Here is a 14,728-nt window from a genome sequence, read left to right as displayed (position 1 = left end):
ATTATATTATTTATCAGACAAAATTAGAAAAAAAAATCCTTGCTGTGTTACCAGGCGTGAACACTGCACTGCACCATGTTTTGACTCATGTTGGCACCTGTCAACACCAAGTGTCACCATGGGAGGAGAACGCAGGGCCAGAGCCTTCCTGGGAAAAACAGTGTGAATTCATTTCTTTAAATTTGTTGATTAAAAATGGTTGTAGGGCCACCCAGCACCCTAAAGGAGGCCAGATGTCCATGGGCCGCAAGTTGAATATCCATGTCTTAGATCAATGTATGACAGGTAAAAATGGCTGGCATGATACATACAGAATTTGTATTACTGAAATAAGGGTACACGATACGATTAAAAAAAACTGTGATTATTTTGACAGCAACTATGTTGTGATTCCAGGTTAGTTAGAATGGTCATTTCTGCACCACAATTTTCATTTTCACTGAAAAACAAACAATCAAATCATGATGATGTGACATTTGTTGGGGTCTGATTGTTAAGAACAAACATGTTTTCTGACATCAGGAGAACAAGATTTGTAGGCCCGGCCATCTATGCAGCACTAAAGTACATCATTATAACACTATTTTGTTGAACCTTTTTTCATTATCAAAAATTTGCAGTCTCTGTGATTTGGATATTGCACTTGGCTGTACTGCAATTCTGATAATATTTGGATTAACTGTGCAGCACTAACTGAAATCATTTGTTTGAGGCAAAATCAATAGAAAGTAAAAACACCAAAGTTCTGGAGATACGGCTTGCCAGTGCTTCGGCAATAAAGTGACAACCATTTCCTTACTGAGACAAAGCTAGTTTTCACTGGTGCAAACATCTGTAAGCAAAGCCCCAAAACTGTGATTAGGGAATTAGCAATCCAACTCAATGTCGAGACAAAGGACAAAACATCTGTTACAATTGCTCACTTCACAGATCTTATTACTGCCAATCTGCAGTGCCATCATTCAAACTAATATTTACTTTACTACTCTTATTTACTTGAGTGCGTTTTTATAGTTTTCAAAGAGCCTTATTAAAGAAGCCATTTCTTCTCTGCATTGTTTGCAGTCATTACACTCCAGACTGCTGAGGCTGCAATAACATTTCTCATCTGTATGAAACTGAACTCACAAGTACACAGGACTTAACGCTAATTAGTGGCATTTATTCAAGAACCCAATTACACTGAGAGAATGATGCACTGACACACAAGTTTGAGAGTGCAGGAAGACTCAGCTGAGTGACTGTGTCTTTGTGTGTGTGTTTGTGTGCCTCTTTCCACAGTCAAGTGTGATCGGGCCGGTCATGGGTGCCAAGCAGCTTATGAGCTGTAAACCCACCGACACACTCATGGTGGAGAGAGCCAGTGAGACATGTGCAGGGTTGAATGTGTAGCTGTGAGCAAAATATGACCAATAATTGAGCACATCGAGATCTTGTTGTCAAAGGACTGGACCAGTGATTTCTATGCACTACCCACCAACTACAGCACAGATACAGGGGGCAACTCAAAATTTCTGCAAACTACCTTCTATCCATTACAGTAAACAATTTGGTGTTAAGTCCAAGGAAACTCCAACAATTGAGATTTAAGACTTGGCTGCAGAACTTCAATCAGCTTTATGCAACAAACAACAAAAGTCACGTGATCCTTCTTACAAAGTCCATGTGTGCTCACTGCTTTCAGTCCAGGTTCAGTTTATGACACCACAGCTTATGACAGCAAAGTTTTTCAGCTGCTGACTCCTATAATTTCAGCATTTTCTGAAACCAACTATTTCTGCTTGCAACTCCTTTACAATGTGACAATAAACTTACTAAATTAATACACAAAATCAAATGAAATAAAAGAAGATCAGCTGTATACGCCACTATTTGTACCATCTAAATGTACAAGAAGATACTGTATACTGAGATGAATTACCCATCTCAAACAGGGTTTATAGGTTTCGTAAGACTCTGTTTACACTTATAATTTCAAGGGCAATTACACCTTTTTTAACACTTTGGGTGAGACAAATATTTTATCATCTTCACAGGCTCTCATTCATGGCACTGCCTCTCCCATGCAGTCAGTGGTCAGTCAGTGGTTGAGTGTCTGTATGACTGTACCTGCTGGAAACAGTGGAGCTATTTTTCCTCCATGACAGCTAATTTCAGAGTAACTTCAGCTGCCGTTATCACAGAGGAGAGACCCTGTGGAGGGTTAGATAGTTACACAGACCAGTTCACAAATTTGAATTAGTCTGGTACTCTTCGGTTGGTTTTTGATGTCCGAGGGGCGTCATCAACAGGCTCTGAACGCAACTGAATAGACCTGCAACCCATCAGAGCAATGAAATGTGTAATGTAGTGTAGTTGGTACATTAAACTGGCCAAATCCTGCAGAAACCTTTCTTATCAATAAAATCTTTAAGTGCAGTTGTTTGTGCTTCTTTTAGAGAAAATATACCATGGGGTTCATTTAAAACTGAGCAGAAGTAGTTCCACTGTTGGTTGTTTGTGAAAATGCCTCAACAACCAATAAGGTCACCCTCTTATGTACCTTTATTGTTTCAAACCTGCCCCATATTAATTAAACTGCTGCGACGGCTGGATCAGATCCAGAACTAGGGATGTTCCTGGTGACTAATTTCCCTATTTTAATTTAGACTAGTTGACTAGTCTAACAGTAAGAAAACCCTCAGAAAGCAGTTAAAATTGAGCACAATTTATTAATTGATAAAGTTACACGTGGTCTGTAAAAATACTGTGCCTATTAAGAGCCATGTGAAGCTTAATCACAGTCTACAATCGTCAAATTGTATTTCAAATGCCGGAGAAATGTGTGGCTGTGCAATACAAACATTGCACAGTATTCTTCAAAACATGGCAACAACTCAGTAAATACTTCAACTTTTTAGACTTAGCAGAATCACAGTATCTGGGCTGACTGTGGTTAATCATTGGTCCAGTCCCATGGTTATTTGCTACTTTATTCTGACATACCCTAAACTGCTGATTTTACGAGCGGTCCTCTGTCCCACTTCACCGATAACAACATCCAGGCAGGTTGTTCGATGGGGTTGCAGCCCCAACTAGTGGTGACTGCGTAACCTATTAGAGGAAAGAGTTAACTGGCATTATATGTGAATAAAATAACTGACTAGCATTTCTAGTCCACACTAGCAAGGGTGGCTATGTTTAATTGTATAGTCGACTAATTGTGTAATTATTATAATTATTTACACTAATTGTTGTATCAGCCAGAGCAAATAAAACATGAGCTTACAGGGGAGGTAAAAATTAAAAATAGTAGTAAGTAAAAATTAATGCTACAGCTACTGTAACTTCCTCTATATTGGACTCTCCAGCTCCCTGTCCCCTCAAAAGTCAGCACTGTCAAAACAGCGTGCTGTTGGTCACGAATTTGCGTCCAAGTCCAGCAAAATTTGCCCATATTTACACTGCCCCCCTAAGCAAATCTACCAATCACAGCAATTCACTTAATTCCAATTCAAATGTTGTGACTTCAATTGTTTTTGTGACCAGGCCTTATTGTTAATAGTTTACAGTGTGCATGATGATTTTAATAACAATGAATATTAGTGAACATGATAATACATATTAAATAAATTACATATCTGAATGTAGATAAGATGTCTAATCCATTATGATAATAAAGAAACACTCTACCATGGCCATTTGTTGGCCAACAGCTGCAGGTGACTGTAGGTAGAGAGAGCCAGTTGCATTGTAACTAAAGCAGATTGTTCAGACACATTCATAATCCTCTCACTTAGTGGACTCGCCTCTACCACAATGTCCAACTGTGTTCTTACTGTATTAAACAGAGTCAGAGATGCTGCTGGATGCTGCAGCTGAAGGACGGTTTTGTTCTCGCGCCTTGAGCTGCTGAAGTGAGGTGTGCGTTCTGCTACAGTGCAGTGATTTATTTCACTGTGTTCTGAACAAGTTGCCACTTCCTTATGGAAACTACCAGTGAACTACCACCCTCTTCAGTAAAACACCAGTCAGAAGAGGTAACGTCTGAAATAATTTAAGATCTGACAAATACCTGGCAGACTGTGAGTGCTTCAGCAACAAGCTGAGATGGCACACTGACTGGGCTGAAAGAGTGCATTGTGTGTCATCACTCGCCTGTTAATGTGGTGTTACTCAGCAAGAGAGGAAATTTACAGTCCACAGTTTGTCATGAATATAGAGGGAAAAAAAATATCAGGGAATTAACTACTTGAATTGTTAAAGAGGCAATATATAAACAACAAGTTGGAACCACAGACTGTATGTTTAATAGATATGCCATATTACTCTATGGTTGAAGCTAGTCATTTCCCCCTGCTCCCTCCTCTCCAGACAGCAGAGACAGGCAGGCTGCACAGACACTGCAGGAGCTCCGCAGGAATGCAGGTTGCGCAAAACCTTATAAAGTGACAATAACATCTGACATTATCATCTGTTATCCTGAAAACAAGTCCACTGGTCTGAAAATGCACACTCTGGGTGATGAATTAAATGTCCCTGTCTTACTGCCTGCCAAACTCCATTGACATTTTGCTCAATTTAACAGTTAAAAGCATTCCTTCTTTCTTAATGATTTCTTACGACTCACACGCTTATTGACGCTTACTCAATCAGTGAAAATTCTGAATTAATTTGAATTCTGAATAATTTGAAACATAAATTTCACTCTTGATTGGTAAATTAAAAGGGAGACACCATGTCTATGAAGTTCATGTCATTCATACTGTGTACTGTGGATTAGTTTAAGCAAAAAGTTAGGCCTGTAATTTTTGCCACAGAAGAAAAAAAAAGTGTCCCAAAAGTAAAGAAAATGCTACAAAGACATACACAACTTCTCAAGCTATGGACTCGATCCATGTGCTAAAACACTGTCTCAGCTGTTAGCTCAAATTCCACCATTGGGGAGATTCACCAACCCCACCTACGGCCTATGCAAAGGAAGGAGCAGTCCTGTTGGTTTAACCCTGTCTAGACCCAACTCTGCAGCATTCCTGCTGGCTCGTATAGAACCGAGGGCTTTAGGAAATGCAAAATATAGAAAGGCTGATGTGTGTTCCTCCTGTCCAGCCCATAAACGGAGCTCTGTGTTTAGGTCCCACTGGGAAAACTGGGGCCCCCTCCCCCCTCCTAGGCCTCTCCTGCCAAAGAGCAACTTTACTGAGAGACACACTGTCCAAGGGGAGAGCCTGATCCTTTTAGGCCACAAATGTGTGTAAAGGGTGTTAGTGCAAAAAGCAGAGGCATGTGGGTGGTGTACTATCTGTTTATTGAGTCAGACGAATGTATGCAGATGTGAGATGAGTCTCTCTGATGCTGTTCAGAGAAGGCTACAAGTCTTATGTGCACTTGTGGATTGACATATTAGTTGGTTATCCAGTTGCATGTTCCAGCACACCTGCATTTAAATAGTTACAAGTGCAAAAATCTGCAAAGTGATGAGGAGAATCAGATGTGCACTGACATTTGCAGCTGTTGGAACAACAGATGTCACAAGCTGTGTCCTTCTGAATCCTCTCCAACGTTTAAATCATTTACTAGAAAGTTGATAGCCTGCCACACTACTGACAGTACTCGCGCTCAAGTCTATCATGTGCCAAGCAAATTACAAGGAGTGCCAAGGAACTTCTTTTTTAACTAAAAACAAATACATTTTGCATAAACTGATTTTAAAAAGAGACAGTCTACAGCCATGCTAACAGCTCTGTGAGGGAGTACTAATAAACAGAGGTGCTTTGAGCTAAATGATAATGTCAGCAAGCTGAACATATGTGAACACGCTGAAGTTTGACACGTTGACCACTTTGCTGCATTCATACACCGTCAACAGAGTGCGGGACGACAGGAAAACCTCCACTCATACTGATCTGGGACCGTTCCAGCATTATTCCAAGATGGTTACCCCCACTAGCACTACACACTAACCCTGTAGTCGCACGATTTATACTGCTTTAAGTAGCTAAATTTCATGTTATGTATACAAACAAACAGCATATAGCTCCTTATACATTAAATAAAATGATTGAATTGGTGTTAATACTAGAGCTGCAATGATTAGACCAAGTAATCTATTATCAATTAATTATTGAAGTAATCGCCTATTTTGATTTAGATTTTTAATTGATTAGTCCATTTGAGTAATTTTTAAAAAAAAATTCTTTACTCCTGTAGGACAGTAAACTAAATATCTTTGGGTTGTGGTCAAAACAAGACATTTGAAGACATGTTGGGCTTTAGGAAACTCTGATCAACATTTTTCAATTTCATAGACCAAACAACTAATCGATTATTTTACAAAATAATCAACAGATCAGTCGATAATGAAAATAATTGTTAATCGCAGCCCTTGTCGATAATGAAATTAACTGACTGCTAGCAAAATGGCTGCTTGGCAGGTCTATCAAAGTTGACATTTCTGTAGCTCTTTTCTCCAAGTAGGAGATGGGCCAATTGTTGCTGTCAAAAATGACTGATATCAACAATTTGAAACACTTTCTCAAATTTTTTTGTGCAAGACTCAGAGTGGAACCAGGAAACAGATGGTGAAGCACCTACTGCAATGCCACCACAAGTGCCAGATGCAACTAGTGGAGATATGTAAAGTTCCACAAACATTAACATGACCCCCATATACATTGTCCCGAGCTGAGACAAGATATCAAACTGAAGCAGTTATTATTGAGTTAGCGGCCTGTTAAGGCGACTGAGAAGTTGGCTGCCAATGGTTGTACAAAACAGAGCAGTCAAAAAATAGACTTACTGTCTCACAGCTGTATGTCTCCACCAACCAGTCAAGTTTCAATTTACAACCACGTCCATGTAGTGAACCCTTTGAAGGAATTTAACAGGAAGCTTCCCATTATATTGACCTGTAACTTTGAAGGAATTCAACAAGAGTTATTAAAATGGAAGTTATCACTACACATGTGTGATTCCAGTGAATAACCTCCAGTGAGAAACACGCTTCACTTGACTAACTTTTGATATAAAACGTCATCACCTCATCATTAGATATTTAGATACTAGACCTCTGTTAGATATTTGTGCCTAGTTTTGTCATAATTAGCATATGAATTCTTGCTTCATGGCCAAAACATATGTTTAATGGGCTCACCTTGACCTTTGACCACCAAACACATAAGTGCCTGTTGCCATGGCTGTCACCAGCGTGGAGGCAAGTTTATCAAAAGTTCTAAAATCACAGAGGTCCTTTAGCATACAGACATGGATATGTCCAGAAAAAATGAGGCTGATTGGTCCACCTGGGGACAAGCAGCAGGTCCATTTATCACACACACACACACACACACACACACACACACACACACACACACACACACACACACACACACACAAAAAACAGAGTGTGCAATGCTACCAAGCGGACCAATCTCAGCTGTTGCTGTCTGCCTCGCTGCAAATGTGACATTTCCGAGCCAGGAGGATCACATCCAGTTACAGTGGTGGTCATGCAGTATGCAGTATGTTCACCGTACCAGCATAGATTAAACGCAGGAGTATAAAGTGGGCCACATGGTGCCAGCTCTTGTTATCATTGTAATCCCATGGGGACCTTGGCACCTAATTTTAATGACAATCCATCGAATATTTGTCAAGATATTTCAATCTGAAGCACCAAAGTGGTGGGCTGGCTGACTGCCATATTGGTACGACACGGCTGCTCATAGACTTTAGTAAAACAATAGAATTCTGTGAAGAGGTCCTTTTGAGCAATATCAATCTATATCTACAAATCAAATCACTAGAGGGTTTCATCATTGAAAGCAGACGGTCTTAATGATTTTTAAAAAAAAACACAATCAGTGAGTACTTGCTGAATCATCAGCTCCTGCAGCTTTCTGTCATGAATATGCAGCTGGCTGGCTGTAGGAGAACAGGTTGGAACAGCAGGGCCACTCTGACCTGTCATAAGATATCCCCGGATGGATCGGATCTGACAGCAGTTAAGAGACAGGCCTGATTCCCTTTGGCATCTGTGGGATGTCAAATGAAGATTAGGTCATGCACTGTTCTTGCATGGGTGTTTTGTTCTGTTTTTAATTGGATAATGTCACATCCACAAGTCTTGATCAGACTTTGGGGACAAAGACTGCAAGCCCCGGGGCTAATTTGTGTAGTGTGCTGCAGGTGTTCCAATAAAGCTGCAGTTCATCTTTATAACTGTTGTGGACTCGAGTCAAGCCCAGACAAGAAAAGTATGAGGTAGGGGCACCTCTGCAGTACAGGGATAATGGCAACAGCCCCGAGGCACAAACCATATAGTCTCAGGTCCTGCTTGTAATTAAATAGCTGATAACCATCAAGTCACATCTGTATCTGTAAATGTTACCGGCGTCATATAGATCAGTGTTCCTGGGTTTTATTTCCAGGGGGATGTACAGGAGAAGATCCTGACTATAAAAAACCACGTGCCACATTCCAGACAATACTGCACCACAAGGCTGTCTTCCCCCCTCAGTCCTTGTGTCTGTGTAAACCTTACAGAGAGACCACAGCTGCCCTTGTAGTAAGGACAGCACACACTGGAAGAAACACCCATCTTAACAAGTCAGTTCTTCTGTAACAGCGTCAAAAATTCCTGTAATTCTCAAAAGATTGACAAAAATCTGCCAGAGACAGGGTTGTCACAATGCCAGAAGTTTAAACTTCAATGCAATAGTGAGGTGAAGTCACGCCTTTTCAATGAGCCCCATGGGGCCTAACTTCAGAAAAAACATTAAGTCAGTGGCGAGAGACAAATAATTTTTTGATCCTGTTTAAACTGTGCCATGAATTGCACATATGTTTGTCAGTTCAAAAGATAATTTGGCAAGACAATAAAGTTTGTGGTAGGTCTGTTGTAGTTTAGTGTGAAACCACTCAGTGAACTACATCTCTTGTCTCTCACAATATATGTCATCAACACCAACATCGCTGTCACTTGAAGTGTTTTATCCAGCAACTCCTGGTACTCTTATCAACCACAAAGAGAAAGAACAAGTAAGACTCGCCATTGTGTGACTATATCCTGGTACGTAAACACACAGGCATCATAGCTTCAATGGCTAATGTTAGATTTTGGAAGGAGAAAGTCACAGTTTGTCTGTCAGCACTGACTACCATTGACACTTCTTTCGATACCACCACAAAAAGAAAGTCCAATGCTCATATAAGACAATATTTTTTTCTTCTTTTTTAAAATGAACAACCAGCATACAATGCTGGTACAGAAAAAGTCACTGGACCCTGCCTAGTTTTGCTATGCTGAGAGCCAAATTTCAGACAGGAAAATGGAGCCTTAACTGAAGTGATGTCTTCAATTCCTCATTACTTTCAATACTACTGAACATTAGTATTGTATTGTTTTAAAGTGTTCATTTAAACTTAGCCAGAGCAGATTAAGATTTTCAAAAACACAGGTTTGTTGTAATAAGGTGGATCTCTCCATTAAATATCAAGATACACTGTCTTGAGTGAAGATAATGTTGAAAACATACTGATCTGTACTGGAAACAAGCAACATTGCAGCAGCAGATTTTGCACTTATTCTAGAAAAACTAAGATGTGGGGTAAAGAAACAGATGTCATGTCTGGTTAAAATGGTCAGTTTTTTCCATGTGGGAGACATCTCATGTTCTGTAAAACTACTATTTCCATCCTCTGTGTCTGTGACAGTGCACCATACACGACATGTACAGTGAGCCCACTCTGCATCTATGTAATTATCCTAAATTTAGATTAGTGCTGGAGAGCCTGTGTGCAAAAAGAGTACAATGCAAACACAATTCAATCTTATCCTGAGTAACTGTGACTTGGCAGTGCATTCTTTTGTTATATGGTTGCATTTGTGCAGCTTTGTATAGCCTTGAACAAACAATATGACCTTTACCCCAGATGGAGCAGGAGAGAGAAGGTTAAAGTGTTCAAAATGCAAATTGAATAGACTGGATGCATATCTGAAACCAATTTAAATTGATTTAAAGCTGGCAGGCAGCGTTGATGCCTGAAACATGAGATGCATTCCATGTACTGTACATTCAAGTTACTCAGCACCAAAAAACCAGAGGCAAACTCTAAGATGCAAAAAAAAAAAATCACATTCAGATGTTTCATTATTCAATGATACCATGCTGATATATCTGGTTTAATCTATGCATCTGTGTGCCCATAATGGCTACCCCATGTGTCTGTGCACGTCTTGTAAAATTAACCATAGACATTTGCAAAACAGTGGGTCAACATTTTGAACAGAGGCTGTTGCTGTCATCTTCTGTTGATCTCAGATCTCAATAACCTGTGTAGCCAAGTTTTGTTGTGGTTGCTTTGTGCAGAATTAGAGCTTCTCAAGCTAGAAATTCTGTTTGTCAGACCAGGGGTGATTTAGCCCTAATTTTCCCCTTAGTGGATATTCTTGAGGTACATATAAGTACGCAGTAAAGTACAGCCACCTTTATAAAAAAGATGTAAAATTACCAAAGTGGTAAGACTGAACCAAAACAGTGGAGTTCTGGGTTATACAATCAAAACCACGAGCTGAAAGACACTAAAGAGTCTGAAAAACAGAGGGAAGCCACAGAGCAGGGTGATTAAGGCTAATTCTTTGTCAGTTTAAAGGGAAAATCGGGGATTTTTCACAGGGACATCCAGTCATCGTTGATGGTAAATGTAGTCAGTAAAAGCAATCAATTCATCAGTGTGTGCTATATTGAAGCCGAGTTCACCTGCTGCAAAATCTGTTGCTCTTCCTGCATCCAGTGATGTCACAGTGATGTCAATGGTGTTAAAGAAGAACTATAGGGTATTTCAGCTTGGATTTCTAGTCTTTGCCTCTAGCAAGCCATAGCGCATGCCTCTAACTCTCCGACCTGCTGGCTGCCTCGGTGTCACTCATGCCAAAGGCACCGATGTTTTGCATCCAGCTCATGCTGAAGCTGCTGTCTTTCTGTCAGAGAGATGGTGGTCCAAGAGACTACCGAGGCAGTGGGGGACAAATGAGTCAGTATGAGGTTTGTGCAGTACGTCCAGCAGCAGCAGCGCCTGCTGTGTTGGTCAAAGACACGGGGGGGGGGGGCATAGAGAGAGAGAGAGAGAGAGGGAGAGAGAGAGAGAATGATCAAGCTTGCAAAATCGCTAACTGGTAGCTAGTTAGCAAGCCACAACAGCAGTCACTCCACAACCAAGAATGTTTGCTTTAAAAAAAGACCTTGTCTTAGCTCTACTATGAATGGCCAAATACTAACAGCTTTCACATGAAATAGTGCAGTAAACACAGGTGTCCCAATCACACCAATTATGCTAGGCTTAGGTTTCTGCTCAGTTCAGGTCAAAGAGTCAGGGTGCAGCTATTGTGCATGTTGGCTCTCTAGGAAGGGTCTGCTGCACTAAATGGAACACCCTACTATTTCATATCAGTATGGCTGCCATTAAAGCATCTATTCAGGGGGAAAAGGCACTTCAAACCAGTTCGTGAAATTAAACATCAACTTAAAAAATCTCCTTGAACACACTGAACATTACAGACTGATGAACATCACACAACCATCCAATGAACTCAAGGTTTTTTCTTGAACCTTGAGTGCTTCCAATAGCCCCGAAACCTGACTTTAGTGGTGCAACAGCAAGCCAATACTTTAAGGGAGTATAATAACATGGAATCCTTCAGGCCTCCACAGAGGCTGTTCTGTCATAGATTCTTATTACAGTAACCCTCAGCAGTCACACATCACACAGCACCAACACTGACCGACCTCTCTCTTAAAAACCCTCACTCCTCACAGTATGGGTTGTATAAGCTTATTTGGTCCACGATATAGCCAGGCATGTCTGAATGAGGCCATTGTATGTGGCAGAGAGGGACCTGGAAGAGGTGGAAACAGATCTCATCGAGGGCCAACCCCCGCGACCAGCCAGCTGCAACTTCTCTCAGCCTTCCTCCACGTAGCAGAGGAAACAAACCACTAATCAGCTCTGTAATGAAATTGTTCCTCGACCAAGATTTGCGGTTCTCAGGGAAACCCAGACACGGGGTGGGAGTGTAGAGGTTAGAACATGATGGGAGGGACGGAGAACATACTGTCACAAGTCAGAGTGGAAAGAATCAATAACATACAGTGCTGCTTACACCACTTTCTCTATTCACACACTTATATTTGCATCAGATTATCACTGTGAATTACAGCACTGAAAGCTCATGATGCCACTGGGTTTGATTATGAAGAGAAAGCTTGATTAGAATTGGACCAGCTGGCTGGCTGCGTATATATGTATATATATGTAGAGTCACTCTTTGAGAGCAAATATATTATTGCTTATGGAATTTTCATTTAGAGATCCTTACAATTTTTTATAATATACTTTCATAATTTACCATTTTAATTTTTCTGGGATATGTCTAGTATTCTTGTGTGTATATTTCTACATCCTGAGACAGATCTTAGCAGTAAATTCTCATTTTGTTATATATTTTATATACATTTTGTTACTGATTGATGAGGAAAAACTTAGACCCAAAGGTTAAAACTTATTGGCAACTGTCAATCTATATTGTTACTGATAGGTCAGAAAATTAAAAAGAATTAAAGACTGAGCTCATTGGTAGAACGGTGGTGAAAAACTGATAGAATAAACTGTAAATTTTGACATATATGAATGTAGTTTGGGGGAGACTTGCTCTTCAGTAATCTTGTGTGTCTGTTTCTACATCCTGTGATAGATCTAAGCAGTAAACATTTTGTTGAAAGTATTGTTAGATAAAACTTAGACTTAAACACTTAAACTTATTGGCAGAGGGGTGGTGATAAAGTAATGGAATCATCTGTAAAATTTGACATATTTGAATGGAATTTGGTGGAGACTTGCTCCTCTGGGATATGTCTTGTATTTTTGTGTGTGGGCTAGCCTGTATGTTTCTACATCCTGAGACAAACATCTTGGCAGTAAATTCTCATTTTATTCACTGTATTTCATCACTGATAAATGGGAAAAAGTTTGACTTAAACACTAAAACTTACTGGCAGAGTAGTGGTGATAAACTGATGGAATCAAGCATAAAATCTGATATACTTTAATGTAGTTTGGTAGAGACTTGCTCCTCTGGGATATGTCTAATATCCTTGTGATTATGTTGTGTTTCTACATCCTGAGACGGGTCTCAGCAGTAATTCACATTTTGTATTGTATGCACTTAAAGGCATTTCATAGTTATTGACAAAGAGGTGGTGATAAACTGATTGAATCAACTGTAAATTTTGACATATTTTGAATGGAGTTTGGTGGAGACTTGCTTCACTCCTACTGATGCTTTACATCTTAATTATTTCTTTTAAAACATTTGTAATAAAGACTGAAGATATTCGTTCTACAATGAGAGAGTTCAGAAATAAAAGACAAGGCTGTGCTTTGATGCACAGCTGTCAGGGTGATAAAGAAGACTTTGTGCTCACCTGGCTTCAGACTGCTGTTGAAGTATAGGATGACCATAATGAAACATCCCAGACTCAAGGCAAAAACCATCCGAATGACTTTAGGTTTCCTCATCCTGAGTCTCTGGAGACGACCGAGGAGCCGAGTCGAGTCCTGTCGGGGTTCATGCGAAAAACACGCTGTATTTGTTCTCACGGAGGCGGCTACTTTATCACCGACAGGAGCATCGATCCTACGGCTCGCTGACCTCTGCTGCTCCTTATCTTCGCGTACATCCTCGGCTGTCCAGTGTGGAGAACGCGGCGGTGATGGAGGGGCGGACAGGAAGAACCGAGCCAGGCTGTACAGTCGGCTGCTCCGCCGTTTCTTACCGAGAACTTACCGACACATGACCGTGTGCTGCTGCCTCGGAGACACGAGAACAGGCGGCGGTACTGTCAGTGCTGCCCGAGCAGAGCAGAGGCCACCGGTCTGTTTGTGCAAGGGGGGTTGTTTCACTCTTTAACCCTTTTCTCCCCAAACATGCCGGCATGCAGCGCCTCAACAAATTACAGTCGAGCTCGAGCCCACACCTATGAGTTCCGCTTGGACTTTTCAATGTAAAAGTCTGGCTTTAGGTTAAAAAAAAAATCCAAACGCATACAGCAGCCATTTTGACATGAAATAGTGGAGTAAACACAAGTGTTCACAGTGATGCTAATTAAGGTTCAGAGGTGTTGTACATGCTGGCATTTTTACAACTGAACCTTAATTAGTATCATTTGTAACACCTGTGTATTTTAAATCAATATGGCTGCTGTGAAAAAGGTCTATAACACAGGTGTCAAACTCAATTTTTCCCCAGACCACGTTAGTAATATTGGTTAGTACATGGTTGTAAATTTAATACTATGTACATAAATGTATCTGCTTGTTATCTTATTACATAACTGCCTCTCCATGTGATTTTTACTATTTTTAGTAATACCTGAACACCGGAAGAGCCAAAATTCCAAAACTTAAATGGCCATAAGCAGCCATTCTTACCTTTGACATCCAAACTGTATTATTTCTCATGATAAATACCAGACTAAGAGATTAATGCATTTATTCTGTTAGTTTATTTTTTTAAAAGTTAAATAACACCAACTTATACATTTTGTAAAGCTTATTTATATACTTATCAATATGCATGCCATTGTGTGTAGTAAACTGTAATGATTGCATATATTCACATCAGTATCTTTCTGAAGGATAATAACTATTAGTGATCTAATTCAAATGTTAGATTAATCTAGAATTGTAAACA

At 40.2% G+C, this 14,728-nt stretch overlaps 1 protein-coding gene across 1 annotated transcript in view; it reads right to left on the bottom strand.

Moving 5' to 3' along the window:
• Positions 1-14,032, bottom strand: part of LOC146331142 (carbohydrate sulfotransferase 11-like) — a 32,450-nt gene extending 18,418 nt beyond the window's left edge. Inside the window, exon 1 of the mRNA XM_084727361.1 lies at positions 13,461-14,032. Coding sequence (XP_084583487.1) covers positions 13,461-13,554 — 94 coding nt within the window. The 5' untranslated portion in view covers positions 13,555-14,032. The remainder of the gene's footprint in view (positions 1-13,460) is intronic.
• Between the last annotated feature and the right edge of the window lie 696 nt (positions 14,033-14,728).

This window comes from Lutjanus erythropterus, chromosome 2 (assembly GCF_056507025.1).
Source record: "Lutjanus erythropterus isolate fLutEry1 chromosome 2, fLutEry1.hap2, whole genome shotgun sequence".
Lineage (NCBI taxonomy): Eukaryota > Metazoa > Chordata > Actinopteri > Lutjaniformes > Lutjanidae > Lutjanus > Lutjanus erythropterus.
Note: the sequence above shows the minus strand (reverse complement) of the source record. Positions and strands in the feature narration are given on the sequence as shown.